Here is a 14,461-nt window from a genome sequence, read left to right as displayed (position 1 = left end):
TTTAATTCTAAAACAGCACCAACAGAGCCCAAGAATGAAATCTAATTTATGGGGAGAGGAGGAAGGGGGGGAAATAAAAAAAAATTCCAAGCTTCAAGTAAGAGAATAATTGCAAAATAAGAGAAACTATTTTCCCTAAAGTCTTCAATTTTACAAAATACAAATAAAATGCATTCTATCTTGCTCAAGATGCTTACTGCATAAGTTCATACACACAAAATAGTATAACAAAACCGTGATTACTCCATACTGTAACTGCCTATGCACTTCTAACCTTCCAACTGGTCCCCCTCAATAGCTGCCATTCTACTGTATATGATCTTCCAGATACCAAGATGAAAACCACAGTTCCTACATGAACACGGCAATCACAGTATCATACATGACTAGATGTGACACTTCTACAGTCAAGTCTCTGTTTTTCTCATTCAATTTCAAATTATAGGGAGAAAACTGTACTGATGTAAGAGCATAAAACATGCATTTAAAGCTGATGTAAGAGCGTTAGGGGGAAATTTGTAGGGATGCCATCAAACCACTACCATTTTCTCTCTTTGCCTACGTGAAACACACTGATTCTATCAACTTCCAAACAGAATCATTAAAACTGGTCTGTCAAACTCCCTGAAGACTCTATAACCTCAAACCCAAGGTAATTGTCAATCCGCAATGTAGACAAGCTGCATTACAAGCAGAGTAGGGCATTAAATAAGCTGTTCCTACAAGGGATTTCTCAAACAGGTTTTAGATATTGCAAGGATGAATGTGCTAAAATATTATATTCAAGAGTTTGCACTATAAAAACTGCATTCATTATGGGGAATGCAGCCGTAATGAAGACAAGTTTTAATTAAAACTATGAATATATTCACATATATATATGTCTAATTGTATATTACTTCACACTAAACTAGATTAGCAATTCTGTTTTACGGAATTATTTTTAAACTACTTTTAAAAAAAAATATAGGCGGAAGAAATCAGAATGCAAGACTTAAAGAACAATCTAAAAGACCGATAAGTATGAATCAAGAAAAAAAAGAGGAGCCACACATTTAGCAACACGAAGCAGCCATGAAGGCGTTTCCACTAAGGGATGACAGCCTGAGTCCTCACATCCAAGTAGGTTATTTCACCACCTTATAAATTTACTAACTGTGAAGCATTTTGGAAGGATTTAATGGCAATTCCAAAAAGAACCCAAGTGTCAACAGCTATTTAATCATGCAGCACAGCCAGCCAAAAATCAGGAAAATTTATCTTTTCTGTAAGAATGCATTCAAGCTTCCCTAGGCAGACAGTGAAAAACTGATTCTTGATTCAAAAGCTTCTCAGGGATCCCTAGGCACTATGGACAAACACTCACTCCAAGCTGCCATTTATAACTACAAAAAAAAAAGAAAAAAGGAGGAATAAAGCTATTCAACTAATTACAAGATTTAGACAATAAAAATTTAACATCTTCAGTATAATTGAAAATGGGAAAGAATCATGCATAAGGCATGTGAGACTAGCAAACAGACTCAAGTTGCTGGAGAGGCAGAGGAATTTGTGAGACACCAATTTCCCATTCCACCACCATCTTCCAGGTAACTGTATTACCAATAAGAATCATTCGTCTTCTTGCAGGAATCACTAACACAGATTCCATGCCCGTACGATGCTGTATCAAACACGATACAGCCAAAAAGCCTAAAGGCTTTTTGCTATGCATGTGTTCAATTGCTTGTTATTAAACTGTAATTCTTTTCTTACAATTTTTACACGCTTAAATACATTTTAGCTTCTTGTCACAGTCACTATGAATTGTTTAGTTTTTTTTAAAACATACACTATTTGTGGATGACACAAGAACATATAAATACTAGTTATACTGGCATTGGAAGTACTTTTGGAATAATTAATGCATTATTCATTATCATAATTATAAATTAGTGACATAAGTTTGTATTACTTGCCAAATGGTTCTAGAAAGGAAGAGAATCTAGTCCAGCACAGAAACCAAAACTAATACTGGATCTAGAAATATTAGACATAAAATATATTTAACCTTCTTTTCAGCACAAACTGCAAAGTAATGTCTATGCGGTGAATGGGAAAGACTTAGCAAACTATTTGCAGCAAAATTCACAACCTATATTCCTACTCTTAGTAGAGAGGTCCCCCATGATGCAACTTCATAAAGAGATTTGACAAAAGGAGATCAGGTAAGAAATTCACTGGTTCCTTTTAAAATTTTGGGTAGACAAGGCAGGCCCATAAAACTTAGCACAAACCGTAGCAAACAGTGTCAGGAAATAGATTTTACTAGTTGCCACTTTAGCATATATTGCTAAATGCTAAATTTACACTCAAGTATTTTGATTAAGGCCGAAAGTATTTAGGACCCTGAAACATAGAGTCTATAATGGATAATTGGGATATGTCAGGTGGAGACCAGTATGCTCCTCAGGATCTTGCTGGAGTGGTTGCCAATTGCAACTCCTGCATTCTCTCAGTCTGTTTGATCACAAACTCCTTTAGGTTAATCAAGACCAAAACTGAAAGCAATTTAAGCTAACCTGGCTGATCTGCACTGAAATAGATGCTTAAATCCTAAAGCATTACCAATGTTGAGGAAAAACACCCAAGGCAAGAGATAGAGATGACTCGCAGAGCAGTAACTGCTTCAAGACTTCTTGGAAGCTCTGGAAGGATGCCTGACTACACTCTTGTTGCATGTTTGCTTGCCTAATACAACCACTGGAGTGGTTGCTTCTCACACCTCTATCTTAAGACAGAAAGAACTACAGTTAACTTTCAGAAGAACATGGTATTACTCAACATGCAAATTGGATCTGAACCGGAAAAAAAAGACAAGATGTTTCAGTCAATGGGTTGGGACAAGAGTTAGTTTATGAGAAAACCTTCTAACAAAGACAGAAATGCGGGTCACTCACCTGCCTCTGCAGTTCTCTGAGATGGAATCTCAAATTCCCAGTCAAGAGACATGAAATGGTGCAGCTCTACAATAATTGCCCATTGGACCAAACTACGCCTTCTCTTGGGCTGCTTGACTGTTTCTAAACATTTTGAAGGTATAGTTATAAAGAGGACTGGTCAAAATGTCTTTTCTACTTCTTTCTATGACTCTCTCATCTCTGGAGCTGAATTAGGACCCCATAAGGGAAGAAGGGTAAGAAAAATATAAGTGTGCACAGCCCACTTCCAAAAATTCTGGCGAATGTTCACTGCATATCCCATTCCTGGGAGGGGTTGGTAAGCAACACTCCCATTTCTAAGTAATTCTACACAGAGCGCTGCTTAAATAGTTTTAGATTTCAATAATGTGTTTCTAAGCTGATTATCCAACATTCTTGCCAGACCGAGGAACTGTATTGTTTAAAGGCATGACTTGAATTTCAAGATGTAGCTCTACATATCTCTAAAACCAATGTTTCTCAAAGACTTACCATACTAACACCTTTGCTCATGTGAAGTATGATACATAGCTTTGTAGGAAAGCAAACAGTGTGTGTTTTTAAACTTAATATTAAGGTCAAACTCATTTAAGTACAAAGATGTAATTTTTTGCCTTTCTCTTTTTTTATCCCTGTAAGTGACAAATGGTCTTGGTAATTTTTTCATGTATGTTTTTCAACATACATAAAAACGTAATGTATTTTCTTGTCACCCAAGATGTGTGTTTAACCTCCTTAAGATAACACATTTAGGGGGAGGGAAAAGGATTTTTCTATGGTTTTGTTTGGATTTTCGTTTCCCTGCGCTGACTGTTTTTGCTCCTCTCAGTCTCTTACCCGCTTCCTCACCAGACTTCCATCTAATATCCCCTCTCCCTTTTTTTCATGCAACACTCTTGTTTCCTAGAGTGGAACTCACATGCAACTTGTCATCATCATCCTATTTACTCAGCAGGAGGGAAAGGAGCACCTTGAAAGGAGAGAGAAGTATCTTCTCTGTAAAGATGGCATCTACATTTGGCAAGTTTTACCTTAATTATCAGTACTGCCAAAATAATATCTCAGGACAGGCTCACTGCATTGCATAAATTCACAAAACCACCATGTACATCAGTCTGAGGATCACCATTCAGGTCTGCCAAAAGTTTAAACTGTAATAGTTTTGTTTTGCTGGACATTCATGTCTGGAGGAAAAGCTCTCTGAGCACTCTAAACAAAAAGATATTATGAAGTAGGACTCAAATAAGGATTTTCTGAATCTTACCCTCTGAAAGGGAAAGGTGTCCAGGCACACATTGCTAAGTCAAAAGCAGGTAAGTAGCAACAACAAAATTTTGACATCTCAGCTAACTTGAGAGTGATGGGCATTTTGTACATACTTGTTACATCTGAGAAGCTATGTGGCAACAATCTCAGAATCAAAGTAATCTCCGATATGCAGATACAACTGAAATGAAGAAACAGGCCTCCCCTCCCTTTTTAATATATATGTATCCTGCAAGCAATTTTCAGCTTGTTCAACTTCAGACTAAACAAAAAGATTACTTTTAAGATGCCTGACCTACCAGTATATAGTATCTCACTACTACATACCAAAGGTATTAGACTCATAGAGACACAAAACTGGTTATTTTGAGATTAGGACCTCTGAACATGACCTTATCCAAGCCCCTACACATGCCTTGCACAATCAATTTTTGAGTATTTCCAAGGACAGATATTCGACAGCCTCTCCGGACAACCTGTTCCAGAGTTTGATCACCCTCACGGCCCTGCAGTCCTATTTATCACAGTCACCACCTCCGCCCGTTTTATACTCACCAACATGAGCCCAGCAACTTGACTCTAACTGAATTTGCTCTGACGTCTCCCCTTTGATCCTCACTCTCAGTTTGAGAGATGATTAAAAAAATAATCAACGGACAACCAAATATGTCATAAAGCAACACAAAAATAGTCAGAAAAAGTGATTCAGGAAAGAGATAAGGATATATGCAATGAGGTAGGTACATCTCCTGCATATTTATTAAGAATATCTCAATTTTTGACCAAATCTACTGTTAACACTAGACTAACATTACACCTAGAAAATTGTTTAGCTATTTCTGCAATTTTTTTTTTTAAATGTGAGAAGTGAGCATTGAAATCTTCCAATAAATTGGAAGCCAATCTACAGAAAGAAGATGTAACCTCACTGCAACCCGAGCTTACTAGTAGGAAGACAGCTACATTCTGAACAAAACCATTTTGGGGGGCTTTTTGTTTAGATCAAGGATTTGCTATTTAAGTTATAAAGGTCACTAAGCATGAATCACTGTGGCAGAGTCTGAATCATATTATGGAAAGGGATTTCTTCTCTGGGAATAATTAAAATAACATTCTTTTGAAATCATTACCACTTGTGCATGGGCTAAGGACTGTAAAATGATGTCAAGTTTATAAATCATTCAAACTGTGTGAGAGAAGGAATGCTTAAGAAACATTATGGAAGCAGATAATAGTTTGAAATCCTTTCCTTTATTCTGCCCCCCGGCCCTGGTTTTGTCTTCAGTTAGTTGGTTTTAATACAGGTATTTTTCCCCCTCTATGTTCTTGCACAGACTGCAGAAATTTGAATCTATGTTCTCTGTTGTTTACAGATTACTCATATTTGGGTATACGTTGTTACAGACCCTCTGAGGAGCTTCACAGAAGTTCAGGAAGCCAGAGAGATGCTGACTCCTCACAAAAGTGGCTCTTGGGGGCAGACGGGGAAGCAGTTACTTCTTCCAACCCTCTCTAAACAGCGGCAGAAGTAGTGCCAACTGCCGCCCACCCTGCTCAGAGCACGCCACTACTTGACTGCTTTCAGCAAATTCTTCAGTGGTCTAACAGTGTCAGCCTGGGCATCTTTTTTCAGGGCACAGATAAGGAGAGTTTATTTATTTGGCCTCTCCTCTGTTACAGCAATATCGGCAAAACCAGGCTTTTACTAATGGTGGCAGACGGCATATAAAGAAAGCAGGGTTACAAAAGGAGGATTTAAAAAGAAAGAAAAGAAAAGGAAACAGCATGCAGGCCATCAAAAGGTAGAGTATTTTTCCAACCCCACACATGAACACAAGGTACTAGAAAAATATTTTAAAGCGACTTCCTGTTTGATAAAATACACTAAATTCTGAAGGGGGAAAAAATGGAAAAACTCTTTGCATTTTATTTCTTTAACTTTATTACCTACACACCATAACAGCTGCTTTCATAACAAAATAGTGTGAGCGCTGTACTGAGCTAATATCCTAATTCACCTGGTGATTCTGTATACCCATCCTTCTGTTGCCATGTAGCTCAAGGCTTACTGACCAATTCCATTTCCTCTCAGACCTTTCAGACCCTCTCAGTTCACCATCCCTCCTTCACGACTTCCTCAGGAGGGAAGAAACAAATGGATAGCAAATGAAGTTGTCTCACAGGTGTGTGGGACAGAATAAGGATACAAGGTCTGAAGAACAAGAGAAGTATGACATATGCATGCAGGAAAAGAGGTTCTTCTGTGAGCAATCGCTATAGTTGGATCCCCTGTCTTCTTAAGAGACCCTTTTTTGCTACTACCTCTGATCTCTTTGGAGAGATGCTCCCAGTACTGCTATAAGCTTTCTTTCAAGTATCATGCTTGGGTGCTGAAGAGACACGCTCCGATTCCACTGTGTTGTTCACACTCATGTATTTCTTAGCACAGGCCCCTTCCAGGTTTTCTCCGTAATTACAGTAATCCCTCTGCCCACCTGAGCCATGGGTTTCTCTTCACCTTCTAACCCTCTTCTCATACACCCTTTCTTGTTTTCTGCCATTTGTCTAAAAGATCTCATAAATGGTAAAGTTTTAAACCAGAACTTAAATCTGAAAGGTTAATTGCATAGTTTGGTATCCTTGAATTTTATGTTTTTACTTCGATAAGTCAATGAACATTTAAAGAGCTGGCTTCACCAAGATGCTGCAGATGAGCTGAGGTATCTTGTGATGCAAAACAACCCTAAATCTATTTTAAAAGACTACTGCTCTCTGATAAACCATACTCCAAAACAGCATGCACCAGTCCAAATCTACCGGTTTGTGCAGTTCTAAAGTAAACAGAAGTGCATGCATGTGCACATTCACCCATGCACATGAATATATAGATAACCTGCTGTGGTTTTGTATTCACAAGACATAGCATATGAACTATTAAAAAAACCTTTGTGATGTGCTAACACCACAATAACTTTTTAATGTTCTTGGTACAAATGTCCACTACAATTAACAAACAAAAAATACATGTTAAGTGGAATTAAGGCTTTTGATTGACCTTTTGTAATTTAAGGAGGAAAAAGCCTAAACCAAAGTTGAAGTTGTGGCTAAAGCATATATGGTGGAAACATCAGAAATTTGCTTTTTGTATTCAAGACATACAAAAGGAAATGCAGAGTAGAGGTACCCCACAACCAAAACTGCCCTCTTATGATATGCAGTGATCATTTGATTATTCTTAAGATATGTCATGTTTGGGCTCCCATCTTGGACAACTTTCCTTTCTAAAAGACAAAGATTCAAATTCCATGTTTCCCACAACTCCTTAAAATTGTTTTACTGAATTAAAATAAAGTTGTGTGGACAGCTCTATTGTGTAATTAATAGGGGTTACACTTAGATTTTCTTCTATAACTTCAGCGTTATGCTTTTGTGGCATCTAGAATATTACATCAGAAGAAAAACCAACACCGAAACTGTCCTTGACATTATTTATGATTATACTTTGTTAGCAGGGCCTACGGTAGCATGCATTTTCTTACCGGTATCTATGAACAAATATACCCTTAAAAATAGAGTTCATCATATTTTCGATTTCATCTTGGTTTTCTTGTAGCTGCAAAAAAACAAAACAAAAATAAATAAAAGATCACTGCTTATTATAATTTGATATTCTACAGTTCCTTATTGGGAAACATTAGAAGACCATGGAAGAGCACTTAATTAAAGGTATTAGTAGATTCACCATTTTCTACCTTTCCAGCACATGCCTATATTGTGTGCATATACATATATTTTATATATATATATGCAATGCCTTAATGGAAGAAAGTTAACATTCTCTACAAACAACAATTAATTTAGTTTCAAATTAGTCCTTTGCAGTGGTCATCACCATTTTTTTGCTACTGAAATTTAGACAAGTAGAGACTACGTGTTCAGTAATGTCAGCAGTCCTGTAGTCATAGTTAAACAGATAGAACTGTGAGTGAATGGCAGCTGCAGAAATGAAGCTGGTTACAGATCAGGAATCCCCTCTGAAAAATTCAAAGTCCTATTTAAGGAAAGTACTTAAAGATGTTCTCAATCTCAAGTATGACTGTCAGTTGCTTTAACTTCAGCGTCCATAAAAACTGAGTTTCTGAACCAGGAAGCTCTGCAGAATCAGAGCATGGGTGCTTAACATTTGAGCACACCTGACATCCAGGCCTTTGATTGCAAAAAACCAAAGCAAATCCAAACAAAAACCAAACCCAAATGAAAAAGGTGTTATGAGTGTGTTTTCATAAATAAGAGTGGTTTTTTAAAAGAATTAGTATTTCCTATTCCTGTAATATAAGCACATTTTGTAAGTACTATGGAAAGCTTACTACGTGTCAATGAGTATGTTAACACATCCTAAAGGAACATCTTGGAATCAATTAAAGTATTCTCATACTGTCAGCTTTTGTACTAAACTAAATAAGTATGACTTAATTACACCAAAATGCAGCTTTGTTAAGTGAGATGATGCCAATTTTATACAATCAGCTGTTGGAGCAGAACTGCTACTACACTCAAAGCCATCATTCTTCCATCAAGGTGTTTCTTAATGTCAAAATGACAAAGCAGAATACCACAACATGTGTGAATGTAAATTTTTCCACATTTTCAGTATGAAAACCACAACAGAGCCTTGCTAGTACAGAGTGCATATATGCATAAAATAATAAAACCTGTACAATTATGGACATATATATTTAACAGATAAAACATCTTGAAGCCAGAGCCAGAATTATGATCGGCTGTTTTGACTTCCTGCATAGCATGAGCTCATAAACACTTTCACCTAGGGGTTTGCATTTTTCAAGCCATGTTCATAAATATTTCTACAGTATCTTCCAGATAAGATCTAAAGTAGCTTGCAAAATTCAGTAAATGAAGTCTCCCAGTTTCCTAAAATGTAAGGAGGTGCTGTCTCCATTTTGCATATGGGGAAACCGAGGCATTGAGGGTTCTTGACTAAATTGTCAAACACCTGCCAAAGAAATTAATTTCATAGTAAAAGGGATTATGTACAAAGGGAAAAGTTGGGTGCACACCAGCTCTGCGTATACCAAAGGTCTGGTACACAAACAAGCATATTTAGTCATGGCTTCTGGGAGAAGCACAATTTTCAGCATCAGCTCAACCCAAATATGCACAGACTAAATGCTTGTTCCAGAATAAGCCAAAACAGAGCGTGAATTTCTAAGCGCTCCTCAGTTGCTTGACTTCACAGTCTACAGGCAGGCAAATATCCACAGAAACATGGGGCTAGAGACAACCTAGCACAGACTGCGGAGTAAAATGAGGATGGGAATGAACCAAGAAGCCTCAGGAGGCCTTCTGAAAGGGAAAGGGGAAGCTCCCAGAGAACTTTGGGTATGAATCGTTAATATAAAAGCACACCACAGAAAAGAGTTAGGAGAGACTGAACTTTATGAGCCATGAGAAGGTTAAGATACCGAAGTAAAGTGTACTTTGACATTTCTTTGAGTGCAAAATGGAGCAGCACCATACAAGGCTAAGCAGCATAGACGAGGGGACAGCATGGATGGCTTCCTCCCTCTTTTTCCGCACAGAATTTACAGCCCGCTATAAACATGGTAAGTTATCAGCTATACAAGTGATATAGGGATCCAGGTGATATCTTCTACACCTGGCAGAGCTGGTGTAGAAGCAGAATTTTTCAGTAGGTCCATGCGAGATCCCTTTTACTTTTGTGTGCTAACATTTAAACGATATAATTCTCAAATGTATTTTAGATTAAATTGTAATGAATTAGTAATGAATTAACAACTCTCTGAAAAATATGAATTTTCTCCAAAACTGTAATTGCTTTTTACACTTTCAGCTTTTCTAGACCATGCACTTGAATTTGAGTGCTTAACTTCAGGCATCTTGAGAAAGCATTTGTGTCTCGGGACTCCTGCTCTTACCAATGCAAAAGTGATTTAACACTGCTCCCCCTTAAACCTAAGTAAAAATAAGGGAAACATTCTCTTGTTGACTCTGCAAGCATTCTGAGCAGCTCAAAAAGACATGTATGACAAGCACAAAATTTGAATTACTACTGGCAGCAACTGAAACACAACCTCCTCTATTTTGTGGCAGATTGTTACATAAATCATCCAGTTTAGTTGCAAATCTCACTGACGAGAATAGACCTTCACGCACATTAGGCACGTAGAAGATGACATGAGCATGAAACACTTCAGAGACAGCGTTCCATCTCTTCTACTTCAGATTAATTTGCCACACTTAGCTTGCGAACTGTCCCTATATAACTTCATGAAGATAAAAACATGCCTGCTGTGTATGTGCTTATGGGGGTTTATTATGATGGCACTACATCAAAAGAATCAACTAAAAAAGTGCCAGCACAGAATACTATTGTAAATTCAGCTTATTTAAACACAGGAAATATACAGCATTATGTTAGGAATTCTTACATAGAGCCATTATGCCACCTAATCCTAATAAATCTCTTCTGTAGAGGGCCCTCTGCTACGCTCAACACCATGTATCTGAAGACATACTCAATCACCACCACTCCTCTCTGGCTTACTCCTCTGCAACATTTTGATTAGTTATAGTGAGTAGTGATACGAGAGAGCCTGAACATACATATCAAAAGTTAAGGTTTGCCAAATGCCGATTCTTCTTTCAGGGTTTCACAGCCCCGTGCTAGTTTGGGCATCACAGCTTCAAAGCCTCCCCAGAGCAATTATATACTGCATCTCCAAAAGACATTGAAAAGAAGAGCTGAAGGAATGTGTACAGAGAACGTCCATAGACACAGAGATACTAAACCAAGTTAATCAATGTAATTAGCGACTTTGTCCTTCTCTGGAAATTCAAAGCAACAATCAACAAATTCGGAATAGAAACTGTGTTCCAGCTATTTTGACAAAGCAAATCTGCTTTTTAAAATGCTTTAAGACTGACATTGAATTTAATATTTAATTTCAAATATTTCCCTTGCAGTTTGGGCAGGAGAGATTGTTTTTGCTTTGTACCTTAATGCATGATTTTTAAGAATCATGAAAGCCAAATAAAATTGTGTTACGGATTGTAGGGGTAAAATAAAAGTAGAAATACATAATTGTAATTATCCCTAGACAAAGACTATAAAGTCAAGCAACTTTGAGTCAAAGTTATACCTAAAAGAATCCAAGGTGCATACAGGTAAAGCACCCAGACATCCTTAATTTGCCACGGAGTAAAACAGTGGTGGAGGAAATATATTCAAAACTAACATATTAAAAATAATAAATTTAAATCTAAGTCATATATACTTCAATTTTTCAATCAATCTTGAGTTTTACATGGCATCTTTACAGATTATGGCTGTTTGGGTGTATTTGTATTCATTTTCCACTTGTCATCTTTACACTTCTTTTAAGTACAACTCTAAAACTGAATTTCCTGGGATATAATACTTTATTTAGGGATGATTACAGCAACCTTCTAATGATTTTGCTCACCTAATGCCAGACTGGTACTTACTAAAAGCGACTTTAATGTCTCCCTAGCTTCTTCTCCCTGAGACCAGGTGCTATAGCCCCCACTCCAGTGTTTCTTGAAAGTAGCTACAAAAAGAAGTACTAATGAGACACTATGTAATAATTGCAGTGATCAAAGGGAGAAATGGGCAGTGCAGTGAGGGACTACATGTGATCCTCTTCTCAAAATCTTTTTGCATAACCAAAACAGTTACTACTTACAACTTGAGACTAATTTTCTTCCTGCCTGGTCACATACACAAGTCTGAGAATAGAAATTATCCTGTGCGTGCAGAAGAGCACACAAACTCAACTGAATGTGTTAATACAAAATTTAAAAATGTAGCCCAAGTAATATGCTTGAGATCACACAAACACAACTGCAGAACTAATCTCTTGTTTCCCACTATGGTTTTCAAGCCACAAACCACCCTGGACTTTCTGTTGGAGGGAATGCACATGAACCAGGAAAAAAAATTAATCTTTGCACTTGCCTCTTTTCTTTTCTGAAGCAGCAGCTCCAATCTTTCATTAGCTCTTTTGCCAATCATTTTGTTTCTCTCAGCTTCGTACTGCCTCTGTGTATTGTCCTGATGAATGCTCAGGTTTAAGGCAACATTCACAAGAGCAGTCATAAGCTTCATAGCTGCAAAGGCAGAAGACAGAATATGACTCTTTACCTGTAGTCAGAGTTAAAAAATATTGCCTCAGCAGATCCACACTCACAGAAAATAACCAACTCGACCCTGACACAAAGCCATCCGGAAAGGCACTTCCCACCCAAGCAATAGTCAGGTCACTTGGCTCATCTAAAGATCAGAAGAGAGAGTATATATACCACACTGAGCTCCAGGCAATGTTCTTTGCCATCTTCTCCAGAAAATTACGCAAGTTCTGAGTGCGTAAGGTCAGTGAGCAAGCATGTGAATCTGCAGGATCAGCGTACACCACGAAGCCAGTTACTGTGGAGTTACATATCATTAAGTACCATTATAGATGCCTCCATACTAAGGGTAACTCTTAACAAATAGCCATTGAGGATTACTCAGTTTACAAGGGACCACAGCCCTGTTTCTCTGAAAGTAAGTCTAACATTGCTCTAAAGCCAAGTGTATAGCTGTATAAAAATACGATTAGAACTTTATGTACCCCTTTATATGCATTTTCACACATGCTGGATATAAAATTGTTCATGTATATTTTTCTGTCATCATTTATGTTTACAAAACCGTTAATAAGGGTCTTTCCCAAGTTCTGTGTGGTTACATGGCATATCACAAACTATCACATCTTCTCTGGCTAAATATGCAGCATTGTCTTCAAGGTAGAAAAGCAACTATACCAATGGAGAAGCGAAGCTACTCTTAACGGTACTCTTATCTTGCTATTGCTCAAAGCTGGTAACTCTAGAAGCACCCACGTGTACTTCTTGCCTTAGGTTCTTGCTGTAGTGCATCATTTCTCACTCAAATTGGCTAGCACAAAGGAAAATTGAAAACAAAGACCACAAAAACACTCCTTCATGAATAAATTAAATTCTACAAGTAGATTTTCATAATCTTTATCAAGACTGAGCTCCATGGCATCATGCTGACCTCTGCTCTGCAGGATAGCAACATAATTAAATGTGCAAAAACTAGCTTGAAGGAAATTTGCAGAATCAAAACAAAGCTCTCATGTGTGTTAAAATAAATAAATAAACGGCACATATTATCACTGGAAAATGATCTTCAGCAGCTCCTATTCCTAATGTAAGCGCTAGACACACGTACATCTAATGCAAGAAGCCAGCAGTGGCTTAAATAACTGAAGCTAGTTGTGATGAACCTTGGCCTTCACATTTGCTTATCCTTGCTCGAAGTTTCTAGCTACATAATCCATTCCAAACGACAGCAACTATTTCTTCCACACAGGACAGGTCTTGGGTAACACCTCTAATGTACGGTGCTGTTTCCTGTCTTTTCAAGCAAACCTCTCAAACATCTGTCCCTCACAAAGATGAACAAATCAAAATAAGAGACCAGACTGCATACCTGATTATCCTCACTCCACGATTTATCTCCTATAAAACAATCAATGACAATCTAAGCAAATAGCAAATCAAAATCACCTGGAATTGAAGACAGTCAATATCAGCTGGAAAGGAATACAGTTTCCATCTCAGTTTAAATAACAGGCACAGATTTCCAGCAGGTTATCTGCAGCTCAAATAGCTTTCACCTTTGAATACTGAATTTGTAGAGGCAAACTCTAAACCTGGAAACTTACGCCTGCATAATTCATGCTTTTACCATCCTGTTACTGAGTAAGGTGAAGAATGCAAGGGGATAGGTTTCCAACAGAGTTCAGCCACTGTGAGTTGAAGGTTTTGGTTTTCAATTTTAGAATCAAACTCCAAGCAAATCTGGGGTTGGTTTTTCAATAACATTGGAAATCTGCCTCTTACTTAGATTCATAGCAAGAGATGAAATTTTAAACAAATTCTGATTGAATTTGTTGGACACTGGGTATTACACTTGGAAGCTTGAACAAAATTGCAAGAGGCTGATTGTGGAAAGACTAAATCTAATATTGGAACTAATATTGGCAGCAGAAATATTCAGACTATGACAAACGTCTCCTACAAAGGCTTCAAATATTTGGCACGATCTCTGAACAGTCTAGGGAGAAGAATCTTCCAATAAGATGTATTTCAGCGCATGAGATGACCAG

At 37.6% G+C, this 14,461-nt stretch overlaps 1 protein-coding gene across 1 annotated transcript in view; it reads right to left on the bottom strand.

The window, feature by feature from the left end:
• STAG1 (stromal antigen 1) overlaps window positions 1–14,461 on the bottom strand; it is a 155,609-nt gene that overhangs the window by 72,389 nt on the left and 68,759 nt on the right. The window contains exons 7-8 of the mRNA XM_009580516.1: window positions 12,244–12,395; window positions 7,766–7,839 (exon numbers count right to left, since the gene is read on the bottom strand). Coding sequence (XP_009578811.1) covers window positions 7,766–7,839; window positions 12,244–12,395 — 226 coding nt within the window. The remainder of the gene's footprint in view (window positions 1–7,765; window positions 7,840–12,243; window positions 12,396–14,461) is intronic.

The sequence above is a fragment of the Fulmarus glacialis genome, unplaced genomic scaffold (assembly GCF_000690835.1).
Source record: "Fulmarus glacialis isolate BGI_N327 unplaced genomic scaffold, ASM69083v1 scaffold286, whole genome shotgun sequence".
Taxonomy (NCBI): Eukaryota; Metazoa; Chordata; class Aves; order Procellariiformes; family Procellariidae; genus Fulmarus; species Fulmarus glacialis.
This window is presented reverse-complemented; position numbering and strand designations above follow the sequence as displayed.